This window comes from Tympanuchus pallidicinctus, unplaced genomic scaffold, assembly GCF_026119805.1.
Source record: "Tympanuchus pallidicinctus isolate F22 unplaced genomic scaffold, pur_lepc_1.0 scaffold3, whole genome shotgun sequence".
Taxonomy (NCBI): Eukaryota; Metazoa; Chordata; class Aves; order Galliformes; family Phasianidae; genus Tympanuchus; species Tympanuchus pallidicinctus.
In genome coordinates, this window is record NW_026294747.1 from 25346052 (window position 1) to 25360162 (window position 14111).

The window sequence follows — 14111 nt, forward strand, 5'->3', positions numbered from 1 at the left end:
AAAAAAAAAAAAAAGTAATGTTTTTATTAACAGATATAGGCACTTAATTTAAAAGATTTTCTTCCTTTGATTTTTATTTATTCTGAAGAGACAACATTAAGCCAGGGTTCACAAATGCAGAAAAGTTTTCTAGATATTGGGAGTACCATGATGAAGTCCACTTTAACTGTCTGTATTTTTTTTTTTTTTTTTTTTCCTGTAGTCATCTGACTTATGCTTACAGAATATTCCTCCCTAAGTTACCTAAGTGAGTTACCTAATCTACTGGAATGCTGCAGCAATCAAGCTGCCTTTATTACAGTAAAGAATTAATACCTCAGCATGACCTCACTCTGGGTCACCTTTCACATCATCAGACTGCAATGGGCTTACAGAGTGCATGGATTACTAAGCAATTGCTGTAAAAATCATAGTGCTGGGAATTTTAAAATTTAATCATATTTTCAGTTGTGAAAATTCAGATCCTAGAGGCTGTCCTTCTTGGAAGGTGTGTCAGCTCATGGTCCTCACTTATGAGCTCGTTCTAGAATAGCTCTTTAGCAAACAATGTTCAGAAGTCCAACATTTGTACTTTGGACAAGCAAGTATAAGTAAGTCACCTTCACCCATAACGTGTGAAAACAATTTAACACCTTGTCAGCAGTGGTTCTTGCTATGCTGCCTTCCTTACGTTCTTGCAATACAAACTGACCACAGGTTGTGGATGAAATCCCTTCTGAAATAGATGCATGTAAGTAACTAGAATGCTTGAATTAAAACAAAAGGGTCTTCAGTTTTAAGATCATAAGGCATCTTTTTTTCTCAAAATGTTGTTGAAACGGACATACAATTTCTAGATTGGAGGAAGCCAAATATAGGGAAATGTTAGCAAAAAGATGTTTAAATTTGTGTGAAGAAGTGGGCTGTTTTGTTTTTTTTCTTTTACATTTGGAGTTGAACTTTAGGAATGAACTGGACTTTAGGAGGAGGAAGTCTATTCAGAAAGATTGTTACAGTGCATTAAGGCCAGCCTACTGCCTTGTAGAAGGTTTACTGCAGAAGAGGGTGTGCATTGCATAACAGCCTCCAGGCTGATGCTGTTTCAATCTAAAGTGTGTGTACGTGGGAGAGAAAAAAAGGAAAGGTGACAATTAAGTCACATGATCTGATGTACCAGAACACTCAATAGAACATCTGGTTCTGTTTGAAAAGGCTGTATTCCCCTTAGCTCCCTCCTCTCTCTCTCATCTGTGTACAAATTATCAAGTCTTTAAGCTTGAAATGCCCACATTTCAGGAATGAGTATCATCTGTAAACAGTCAGTAAGCAGGAATTCACAGAATTTCTTCCATCTGATGCTTTTTATCTTCATTTGCCAACTACAATGATGTTGATTTTATTCCACAACAATTTGGCTTCTGTCCCAGCATGATGTTGCTAGTGCTCAAGTTAGTGATGTTGATATTGGATTGAGAATCTAGCTGGATGTGAATGTAATCCTATTATGCAGGTGTCTTTCTCTTCAAAGCCTAAAGCATTAGTCACTGTATGCTTTCTTTCAGGGTCAGCTTCAGCACTAGGAAATCAAGGGACTGTTTTTCATATTGCTCACAATGATACGAGGCAGTTCTGTAATCTGTTCTCTTTCTACAGTGTGCAAAAAGACTTAAATGCTAAACTTCCTGTATAGTTTCTCTCCTAGTTCTTGGATTCCATTTAGAGTGTAGGTAGTGACTCAAGAAGATGTAGAGGATCCATTCTCAGCCTACCCTACTGTGCTTGGAAACACTCCTCTTAAAGGCAGATATTTAAAACAAAACCAATAGCTTGTAAGTTACGCTATCGTAAGTTATCCTAATCACTAAATTAATGTGCCAGTGTTTCTAAATGTACATAATGGTGGAATTCTAATGGCTTTATTTTGAAGATGTTTAAATTGCATCCGTATCGCTTGGATTGAGGTTATGTTAGTCGGACTTGGAAACAGTGGCTGACTTCTCAAGCTTCCAAAATGGTAAAAGAGCACTGTTATGCCAAAACAAGCTAGCCCTTATAGCTGGACCTTCCTCTGATGGAAGTCTCAGGCAGCATACAGATGGAATTCTAAATGAACTAGGTTTAAGGTACACTGAAAATAGATTATATAATGATACAGTACAGAAAAATGGGAAATGCAATCAGTGGAAACTTGTTTCAGATGGCAAAATAGAAGTATCTTTGATATCACAGAACTTGAGTTGTAGAAATGGAATTTTTGATTGCTCTTATCTGGGGGAAAAAAAGTTATAACACATATAATTTTAATTTTAATATGATAGCCAGATTGATTGGACTGTCAAGCTAAGCTTATACTAGTAAATGAAAAATTATCAAGTTCTTGGGCAATGAGACAAATTAGCATAGGAACAACACATATGTATGCACATCTAAAACCAGGTGGCTGTATACAAATTACTTATTGGAAATAGTTCCTGAGGTGGTCTAACTTCCAATACCCATGAATTATTTGTACGTGTGCTAACTGACTGCTGTCAAGTCATGTCAAATATATTACCATATTTAGTATAAACTATTGCATTCCTGTTTCCAATTCTGTTCAGTTTATTAGCATGGTTTTTGCCTTAGCATCCTAAAATATCTGCTTTTAGTACATAAAGAACAATTGTATATTTAAGGTGGTAGTTACTGTAAGTAAAACTTGCTTATTACTATGGATAGAATCGTTTACTTTTCCCCAAGCAATGACTGTTACTTAGAAACTAGGACGATCTGTTTTCCAATATTGCCTCCATTCATCATGGACTGGAAAGCAGCTTCAAGAGAAATAATGACAAAAGTTAGTTCCAAATCAAATGTGTCAAATAACTTCTTTTAAAGAAAACGATAGAAGCAAACATGAAGTAGTTCCCCAAACAGGAGCACCTATTTATTTGTAATGATATGCCAAATTAATGGAGGGGAAAAAAAAAAAAAAACCTAGTGTAATAAACTGCCACAGGCAGCTTTGTGTGATTATTTTTTTAATCAATTTTTAAGTTCCTATTTCACCCAATATAAATTCATGATTATATTTTCTGCTTTTGTTACGAGGACACAAATGCCAAACGTGAAGATGAAGCATGACTGGAGAGCCCACAAGTGCTATCAGTTTCACAAACCTTTGTGAAATGAACAGACTTCTAAGTACTGTGCTTACAGGCAACATACTGCAAGGAATGTGACAAACTGATTCCAAAAGAATGAGTAAATAAGGTATGAAATATGCCTGCAAAAACTTGATCTGATTCCTTCAAAATACATATTTTTACCAGTAAGTATCAACAAGAAATGAAAATGAGAAATAAATGTGTATCTATATGCTTGGGCCAATGCCTATTTCTACTGATTTTCAGTCTTACAGAAATAAATGGGCTACATCCTATCCTTTCCTGTTACTCGGTAGGGATGTGTTCTTACAGTGCATCTTGAGTCACCTGGCCTTTTAGCTTTGTCTCGTTGGAGTCACAAGACCCCCATGGTTTTTATATTAATTATAGATTTTTGGATGAGGCTACAGGCTATGTTGTTTCTCCAGAAATATTAACTTAGATTGTTTTGTCATGCTAGTATGTTTTCCCTTTCCTTGTACATAGCTTTCAATTCATTTTTTGTTAGCAGATCCAGCAACAAGTACTATTAGAGATGGACTTTTTGTTTTGAAACGTAAGTTCAAAGTTTCCAAAAGACCCTTTTGTATGCAAGTTACAAGAAATGGGCAGCACCTTAAATCAGTAAGACCAGGATGATTGTGAACTGCTAAGGTAACAGTTTAAACACTTTAACCCAACTCCCACCTCCCCACATCATAATTCTGGGGAGAGAAAAACCTGCAAACTTTATATCCAATAAATTTTTAAAGATATGTGAGTTTCTTACAGGACACTTTAATACCTTGTGATTTTTATTATCTAAAACATGATTTTTAGTGTTATAATAAAGAACAAGAATTTGAATTGGCAAATGGCTTCTACTATTGTTGCATTCAGTGTTTTTAGAAAATGTTATAAAAGCTTACCACCAATATTTGCTAAGCCTTCTACCACTGTCTCTCTGACCTGTCAATACAAAAATGTCCTCTTAGCTTTTGCCAGACAAGATTAACATCTCTTAGGAACTGCCACACAAATGGTAAGGATTCTCTGCTCTGTTTCAGCTACTTATGTTCCAACATCAAGATAGAAGCCAATACTTTGATAAACCTATAGCTAATTTAGTTCTTCAATCAGAACTGGAAGATCTGCACACATGCCAAAATCCTATATTTTGGGATTCTTCCAGGTAACCACACTGATCATCTGAAGAATTAAAAACTAATTTAGAAAGACCTTACAGGGAAAAAGATACCAAGAATCTTACCAATCCCAAAATAACAATTAGTGATTATAAAGCCCGAAACAAAATCTCTGACAAGATCCCCAAAAGCATTCAGAACATGAACTAAGCAGGTATTCAAAAGTAAAAAGTTTTAAAATCCCTTAAGTCAAAAAGCATTTCTATCCTATGCTGAAAGGCAGAGTACAGATATCAGCATCCTGTCTGTCATAGTGCAGCCACACCATTCGTGGCAAGTATTCACTATAGGTACTACCTGGCAAGCTTTCAAGTGTACTGCAGCATTCTTAAGAAAATCTCTTTGATCCTGGAGCACGATAATACAGTCAGAGACAAAGAAATAGACTTCCTGTACTCATAGCACTAATCTGAGGAGATAATATTGAAGGCCACAGGTTAAATGTAAAGATTCCTACCTTCAGTTTACCTTCTTGGATCCACTGACAGAGTTGTGATACACTAGCTTCTTGTTTGTCCATGTAGTTCAACACCAAGAATCTTTCTCTGTCAAGGAAAAGAGTGCGCCTTGAGCTAGGAAAGGCTTTTTAAAGAAACACAACAATGTTATTGAAATTGAAGGAATGTCAGTACTGATTACAATGATGCTTGCAGAGCTTTGCAAGCTTGTTAAGACAGGAGCAGGAACTTGAGAATAACACTGATCTTGGACAAAAAAATTTCTGTTTCAAGCATCAGAGGGAAGCATGACAAAAATCAAGAACTACTGCCACAAGAACAAGCAAATGTCCATAAAATGCAGACTGATTGCTTTTTTCCCTGTAATGGAGTGAACAATGCACCTGGCATAGATAGAAAGTACAAATTAACTTTTTAGCTGCCCAAAATTTTGCGTAATTTTAGCTGCCTAAAGCAATCAAGTTCCCATTAGTTCCCATTATCTAATGAAAACCCAAATACTAAAACTGAAATTTAAAAACAACCACAGCTTCAGCTGCATTCTTTCATTAAAAAGAATTTGATTTTCTCCTGAACCACTACACCTGGAGAGATAGCATGCTGCAGAACAGCCGAGAACAGAACCGTGGCAAAACATTCCCTTATTTTGAAGAATCTCTCAGAGACTCCAAGACTAAATTAAGCAATCACAAATCTATGTTAACAGGTAACATTATCCTTTCCCATTTTTATGCCATTACAGACAATTATAAGAGAAAGAATTTAATGATGCTGTGGTTTTAATTTTTTCTGGTGTTGCAACATTCTGCTGCAATTACACACGCCTGGTGTGGATCTACAGACCATCAGTTCTATCTTCTGAACATCAGACTCAAAAAAATCTTGTGACCTAGTTCCAAAGGAGAAATGTACCTTGTGATGTTTCTTTCTTTCTGTATTTTTTCTGTGTCAGGAGGCAATGGAGGAGGATAAGGCACGTCTTTGTTATACTGAGAAATCTGTCCACACAGGATGATATGGCTGTTCTGATTCATCTATTTGGGACAGCACAAAGTGAGACAAATTACATTCCTTGGTCTTGTAAACCACATTTTCTAGACATGCACTAGAATATATCAAAAAGTTTTCACACAAGTGTCTTTATTTAGTCACCTCTCCTAGAAAAGAGCAGAATTTCAGCCCGTCAACTTGTGATGACCACATAGACAAATGCAGACAAAGAGTGGAAAAACATGCTATGCAGTATATGTAGCATTAAATATGAGGAGCATAATAGGTTTTTTTTACTGTGTGCCTTTTTTGTGAGGAATGGGAGTAATAGGATACAGCTGTTGGATACAAGCTGTGATTTAGAGATCCCAAAGACAGCATTGCCAGCAAGGTCTCTCTGCTATGCGACACAGACTAGTTTCATGTTAACATGAAAGAGGGATGGTCAAGAGCATTTATGGAGATCCAGCAGAGCTGCCAGTAAACCAGTACTAAAACACAAGATTACTGCACTGACAGAGAATGTTTTAAGAACATTACTGTCTCCTGGCCAATGAAGCAAGAGATCAGAAGTAGAAACTATGTTTTCACTAGCGTACTGTAAGGCTAGCCCAAGTAACAGGCACTGATGTCAAATGTTTGATTCCTGATCGGGATCAGCACCAAAATTAGATGAACAAAGTGGAAAGCCTATTCTACTGTATTACAGGCTTAATTCAAAGCTGGGTACGCAGACTTTGGAGAATGATGAGAATAACCCTGATAGTTGGCATAATCACCTGGCTTATAACTGTATCACTGATCTCTCCACCAACGTTGTCAAAGTAAACGTCCACACCACCTGGGCAGAGTTCACGGAGCTGCTGTGCCACATTCCCTTTCTTGTAATTGATAGCAGCATCAAACCCCATTTCTGAGACCAAAATGGAGCACTTTTCATCTGTGCCAGCAATACCCACAACTCTAGAGCACCCGTCCAGACGGCCAATCTATTGTTAAAACAGAACAAAACAATAAAGAGAAGTTGATCGTTTTCCCCACGCATAAACATTAGGCATGTCTTATCCCACTAAACCCAAGACAGCAAATTTGAGTGTACATTCCCATCCCACGTGACATAACTGCAGCCAAAGAGCCTTTTGTTGTTCCTTCCTCACATGTAGAGAAGAGGCAGTTCCCAACAGAATTACACCGCCTTTCCAAATCACTGACTGTGGAATTACAACACTCAGCAGTACTGGAGAGCCAATGTGAGGAAAGGTTTACTGCATTTGATAATATAGGAAAAATGGAAGTTGCCAGTCAACTCAAAGACTGTACTCAAATGGCAGACTACTCTAAGAAACACACTAGGCATCTGTTTTTAGAGTATCCTCTTCATTAGCCTCAGACCCTTTTCTGCTATCCCAGTTTCAGGAAGCTTGAGTTTCATACCTAAAATTTCTCCATGAGTGTGAGCCAAATCTGTGAACCTTCCCATGAAGTTATACTTGTTTATAATGGTTTTATCTGTATGTTTACTAATCATCATGTTTCAGAACACAAATTTAGTAACTCTATACCCTTTGTGTCTTCAGCCAACCTACCTGGCCAGCCAAAGAACCGCAGGCGCCAGCTGCTCCACTCACCACCATGGTCTGATTGGCACCCACAGTCACATGGCCTTTCTCTCTTATACCTAGCAAGGCTGTCAGTCCTGTCAATCCAGCCGCGCCAAGAAAGTAGGAAAGGTGTCCATTCACAAGTTGTGGAACAACCTACAACAAAATCACATGATGTTCATTTCTTCTAAGGTGAGGTTTTGCTGTTTGTCATTTGATTGATGATACAAGACTAATTCAGGATATTTACAAGGATACTTACAGACAGCGACAGCTAGCTATAAACTGGTTCTACCTTAACAAAAAGTTTACATAAAATGAAACTAAGATTATAGGTCCACAGTTTCAGAAAAAGGTTGTGAGTAAAATCACTCACAAGAGCTTGAATGATGGAAATATCAAGAAGTGTCCAGCAGATCAGAAGTCTCAGGCAATGGCAAACTATCCCTATGTTAGCATAAAGGACAAAATAGCAGTGTTATCAAACATCAGGATTGCAGATCAGTGGCACTTCTCCTATGGAAGAAGTACAAGCTTTCACTAACAGGTTGGTGAATAAATTGATTTAAATGTGCCTAAAACCTTTCATGACTACACTTCCATGGATCAGGAGTAGATCTACCTAGAATTAACTAACAGAATTAATTAACAGAAGCAACCTTGGGGAAGTTTATTAAAAAGACAGCAAGTGAAATAATACTGGCATGCCTGACAGCCAACAAAAGCATTCATCTTTTTCTTTGTTAAAAGCAGAAAAACTGTTACAGATTTTGTCAACTGTGAGTTCATCTGCCTTTTGAAATGGGTTTCTTTATTAATATCAACTTGATTTTGACTAACAAATAGTATCATTAATTATTCTTTTAAAAAAATAAATAGATTTATGAAAATAAAATGGTGACAATCTGGGTTTTGTATACCTTTTGTAGCAAGCCTCCATCCAGAATGGCCACTGTCTGCCAGGGCCAATTGAAGGAAGTGACGATGTCTCCTTTAGCAAAGTTATTATGCTTGCTCTCCTCCACAACCCCAATGCCCCCACCATCAGCAACTTCAGAGAGCTGCCAAGGCAGGAGGTAATCTGAACCTGTATCTTCATTCATCCGGCAGCGCTGAAAGACAAGACTTTAATGAGAAGCTCTGGTGGAACACATCATTTGGTTATAAGAAGTTCAAATGAAGTTGAGGATGGGATATGTTTCAAACGTCAGACACAATGAGCTACTCAAAAATCTCTCAATAAGCCCCAAATATTCATGATCTTCTCTTAGATCTTTCTTTCCCTGCTTATTCACGCAGCACAAAAAGGCAGATCATTTTAATCTCCTTCACCAGTGCTACCAAAGCCAACACGTTGTACAGACATTGCCTCAAAGTCAGCCTCATACCCAAAGGCTTGGACCTGACAAGATTTCCTCATATTCCTTGACTGCATGAATCACAGAAGTGTAGGATTGCAAAAAACAGCCAGAAGTCATTTAGTCCATCTCCATGCACTGGAGAACAGTAAAATATGTTTGGATCATCCCTCACAAAGAAATGTGTAACGAAACAACTTGGCATTTAAATATTTAAATATTTTCTTTGTATCTCCCCACTAGAGATTTTATGATTGTTGACTTCTGTATTAAACATCATGAGAGGTGTAGAGTTTAAGGTAATTTTTAAAGAAGTTCTGGCTTAGTTGTAAGCTCACCACCTACCATGTATGGATCCACAGAGAGATACAGGGTTCTAACACGTACTTGCCCCTCTTGCACTGTGTCTGGTATTGTACTTTGCTCCAGTCTGAAGTTTTCAGGCACTGGCACTCCATTCTTACCTAGAATTATTTTGAAATGAAAAAAATAGGTGAATCAATGTGGAGCTTCCTTTAATCAACAGGGAAGGCATTTTTAATTATGGTAGTCCCTTTTAGATTATGTTAGCTTGTCTCTGTTCATAGCCATAAAACTATCAGCTAACTCAGCAGACTGAGATTTAAACAGGTGTACTCCCACCACCCAAACTGAAGACACAGCTATAACAGACATTCCAAAATGCTCAGCTAATCCCTCCTGACTATTGAGGACTAATTTCTACAAGAATTATCTCCAAAGGCTAATGAAATATTAAATAACTTGTTTCAAATCATCCTGGGTATGCAGCACAAGAGTTGTACACTAACCACTATTCGAATTCTCTTTGCCTGGTCTATTCTGATTTGCAAGCAACCTTTTGATCTACATTTTATGCAAATCTAGACAAACAATGTAGACTTTCATGTTAATGAATCTGATGGCATTATTCTTCACTGGCCAGTACAAGGTACTTGTACTTACTGATAGTTTCCACGCTGCTTGTTGCAGAAAACTTTATAAAAATATTCTAATAATCTTACAAAAAGAAGAAATTTCAGAACTAAAAAGCAACGCTTGATAATCTTTCTTCCCACTGAGTCTCTACTCCTAGGGTTTTCTCATAATTATGCATTATTTTTCTCAACCATGAGATTAGAAGTCTGCATGTAGAGATTAAATAAATACGCTTCATAATAAACTTTGTTTATTATTGCATACAGTATTAAGATATGCAAATCTGAAGTTGTTTCTGCTTCTACTCTCAGCACTTCAGACTATTAGGCAACCACGACAAACACACTGCTCCCTTATTGCAATAAAATACATACCAGGGCGTGAATTCAGCACTACTCTTTGTATCATCATCCCTGCTTTTGCAGCGATTTCACACCGGGCTCCTACAAAGGAAAACACTGCTTGAAGGGCTGAAACACAAAATCCCTTGAGAAAGAAAATGGGGTAAAGTACTCAGCAATTTGGAAATGAGGGTACAGGAGTTACGTAACACATGTTTTGACACCACTTACAAATCCCATGGGAAACCTAACATCCACTCTGTCCCCTACACAGCAGTAAGGGAGAGCTGCACCATCCGCTGAGCCAGGAGCATCCCACCAGGCACAGCTCCGCTCTCCTACTGCTCTGCTGGCATTTGTAGTGAGAGCAACCCAATGAGCAACCACAGAGCTGCGGAAGAGAGGAAGAACTAACAAATGGGTGTAAATACAAACAGCTCATCCAAAACAAACTAAACTTAGAGGTGTGGTGCAAGTGAAACCCTGCAGACACATTTCCATGCTGCCAGAATATAACCTGTTCTTTCTGACTTCTGCCAAAGCCCGTGCTTTTCAGATAATGCTGCCAAAATGCAGTGCTCTGCTTTTGCTCTGTTGCAGTTGGATCCATCTGCAATGGCCTGATATCCTGGCAAAGCAATTGCCAAGAGAAGGCCACACAGTGGCTTCATTACAAATTTGAAAAGAGTGAAACATGAGCCTCACTACTTTTGATATTCATGCCCAATAGTCATATAAAACAATCTCAAATGAAGAATAAACAGACTTGTGAACTTTATACTCATGCAGTTAAAACAACGTCTGTTTTCACTCAGGTAAAATCCTAAGAAGAAGGATGGCCTAAGGTAAACTTTGGCAAATCATGGGTTCAGCATCATACTCCACTACATATTTCCTGTGTGATCTTAGGCACATTGTTTTCTAGCCATTTCATAAAATATTTTCAGAACAAAAATCCATATTCTTCTCTAAACTTTGAAGTGAGCAAGTCTGTTCTTACAATGGACTCACAGACTTTATAAACATGAAATTACATATTTTTACTCCATATTTCGTGTCATTCCTGAGCCAACTCAAGCATAAATGATCTAATTTTGCATTCTTGAGTTTCTGAATCCTCTTACACTACCTTGGCTAACAGTATTTGCATAACAAAATTACATTCAAGAGGTCCACATAGCAATTGTCTTAGCATCTGAGAATCTGTGTTAATTCCATGAGCATTTTACAAATGGCCAGATGTAGAGAATATAATTTAAAATGTTCCAGTAAACGATTTGCACACATACAGAACTTGGCTTAAGTTTATAGCCATTAATGACACTGCTCTGTGCAGAAACAATGAGTTAAGAATGTAGTGAATATAAACTGACATCAGCGTGACAGTTCACATGAAATCTGGACAAATAATTCCTCTAAGTACTATTCACATTCAGTTCGAACCTATCCATGGTATTAAGTGTTTGATCCATTGTTTATAAACTGCACAGAGTAGGCAGAATCACTGTACAGCTCATGCTTTACGGAAATGTCCGTGCTCAAAACTGATTCTATTTTTGTTATCCCAAAACCAAATACCCTTATTATGCAAGCACAATCTGAACAAGAGGCCATAAAAAGCCCAACACATATTTGAAATATCTGCTTTCTACTATGGTACAGAGGGAAAAAATGCAGTTCTTAAAGAAGTGTTGAATAAAGATATAAACACATTAAAACAAAGGAAAGGCAGTACGGAATGGCACAGGAAAACACAAGTGGAAAAATATACAATGTAAGTTTGGATTGCTTCTCTGAACAACAGAAGTTCTGAGGGAACAAAAATGCTACTGGTTTCCCAGGCCATTTTAAATTTTGAAAAGACCGAAAGGAAGCAGCATGCACTGCCATTCTGGCTTTTCCAAATAAAAGTTATCTGAGTTTTTATTCTTAAAACAAATGGAGTAAAAATTGTGAGTTTTGACATCATCATTCTAGGCCTAGATTGTCTGACCCACATCTTGAGTAAACAGCATTAGGCTGCACAATAGCAGCACCTCTAGGGCATTCTCAAATAGATTCTAGCCCAGTTTTAATCTTATTTCCTTCTCCTGTTTCTTCTCCCATTTTTGCAAACTGACACATGACTACTCCTTCTACAAAGTGTAAATTCATCAGCACTAAAACACTCCAGTTTGTTTGTCTTGGGCTTGGTGCAGAGATCTACTTGTTTCTGACATTGTTTATAAGACAGTTTTCAGTTGCATGTACTTCTGACAAAATAATTCGTCTGCTTCCAAGTTGTTAAAGCCCACATCAGGCGTGGTCCTGTTTAAAGAAAAAAAAAAAAAGGAAGAATGGGGAAAAAAAAAAAAAAGGAAGAGTGGGCAGTTTATTCCTCCTGTATCAGGCCTAGGCAGCCAATATAAGCAGAAGACAAGACTTGAAATCTTCTAAAACTGTATCAAAATGTCTTAAGATCTGTGTTTCCTAAGAGCGAGCTTTCAAGGAAGAATGATTTTGAACGAGGAACATGCGGGAAGGAAGGACTGGTATTATGAATCAGTGAGAGGAAAGAAACGTGCACGGAATAGCAACATAAGGGCCAGCAAAACTCAGAAATATAATGGAGAGAAATGGAAGAACTGGGAACAACAAATGAGGAGGTGAGACCAAGAAAGCAGAGATGGGGAAAGATGGGCAAGGAGCTCAGGACTATGGGGGGGAAAAACATAACTAACTGAAAAGAACAAAGAAGTGAATGCAATGTATTAGGCGTCAAAGTTCACCACTCCCCTAAGATGCAGTACATTAGAACACAACATTAACTACATTGCAAAGTCAAGTTTTCAAAAAGTAGAAGCCACAATCAGTACAGACTATGATGAAGAAAAAATGCATACCATTAAAAAAAAGTACTTTTCTGAGCTGAACTAATAATTTCAGCATTCCCAACGTCTCATGCTTCATTTAATTCTCAAGGTGAATTCCTACAGTTCCTCCTACAGTCCAACTGGACTGACACACAGATTGGAAATTCCAGCAGGTACACAGACTCACATCTACATACAGTTGGACTGCATAAACTTAGGTTTTCTCAGATTTAGGTGTCCTAAATATTGGAAACTTCCACGTACCACCTCTTGGGCAGGTTTGGGCCTGTTATTTATTTATTTATTTTTAATAGCTGCCTTGTATTAGAGTTGATGAGAATTGTTTAGAATTACCAACTCCTAAGGCTTATTTTCCCTTAGGAGAATTTCAAGTCACAGATGAAGTCGAAGGGTGCAGATGGCTCCCAGAAAGGCCAGAGCGTCACTGTGGGAGAAACACCTGGCACTGCTGCGAGTGCTCTGCGATGCGGCACACGGACACCCACACACGGGCAGCACCGCAGCGCACCGACCGAACACCTGCCAGGCCGTGAATAGACTGTGAGAAATCACTGCTGCCCAAGGCGGAAGGGACCCTGGAGACAGTCTGTGGATGGTCAACACCACAGTTTCTGAGGCTGCGGGCAGAACAGCATAGGAGAGAGAAACGAAGAAGGCTCAGAAGAAACAGCGGCCCCGAGGTCGGGCCGGTCACTGCCCCAGCTGACGCAGGGGCCCAGACGGTGCCCCAGCACCGCGCCGCCTGCTCACTCCCAGCCCGGCGCGCGGGAGCGATGGTCAGTGACAACTCGCACCTGCCGCGCGCGCGCGCGCCAGCAGCCACGCACCCCGCTCACCTCAAACCCCTCCTGCAAAACCCCAGCCAGACCCCCGCGGCGCCAACTGACGACCGAGCGCCCCGCCCCCTGCGCGTGCGCACAAAGCCTGCGCGCCGCGTGCCTCCGCTTAAAGTGGCCGAGTCCCGGGCGCGAGCGTTGTGAGGGAGGCGGGAAGGGTTGAGGTGGGAGGATCGTCTCCTGTTCGCAGCGAGCGCTTTGTCCTACGTTCCTTCACCTCAGGGAGACTGAGCTGTGCGGGCACTTGTTGCTTGTGAAGGGCGGTTTGTTTTTCACTTTTAAAGGTAATGCTGAGTGATACGTGCTTCTTCTGTTTCAGTGGATGAGGTTTTGTTCACTGATGTAAAATGGGGCTGTATTACGTATAGCTTTATGGCCACTCCTAAAATTCCGCCAAAGTTAATGTGGT

General features: G+C 39.1%; 1 protein-coding gene across 2 annotated transcripts; it reads right to left on the bottom strand.

Annotated features, from left to right (window-relative positions):
* Positions 1-13780, bottom strand: PTGR2 (prostaglandin reductase 2). 2 transcript variants are annotated; one of them, XM_052696714.1, is made up of 10 exons: positions 13703-13780; positions 10027-10095; positions 9062-9180; positions 8279-8470; positions 7344-7514; positions 6537-6746; positions 5680-5801; positions 4767-4854; positions 4034-4073; positions 1-2792 (listed from the first exon to the last, which is right to left on the bottom strand). In XM_052696714.1, the coding sequence occupies exons 2-10, from the start codon at positions 10061-10063 to the stop codon at positions 2728-2730; spliced, it is 1044 nt and encodes a 347-aa protein (XP_052552674.1). In that variant the 5' UTR covers positions 10064-10095; positions 13703-13780; the 3' UTR covers positions 1-2727. The 2 variants fall into 2 exon arrangements, with proteins under 2 accessions (XP_052552674.1, XP_052552675.1); XM_052696715.1 differs by lacking the exon at positions 4034-4073.
* Positions 13781-14111: the final 331 nt, after the last annotated feature.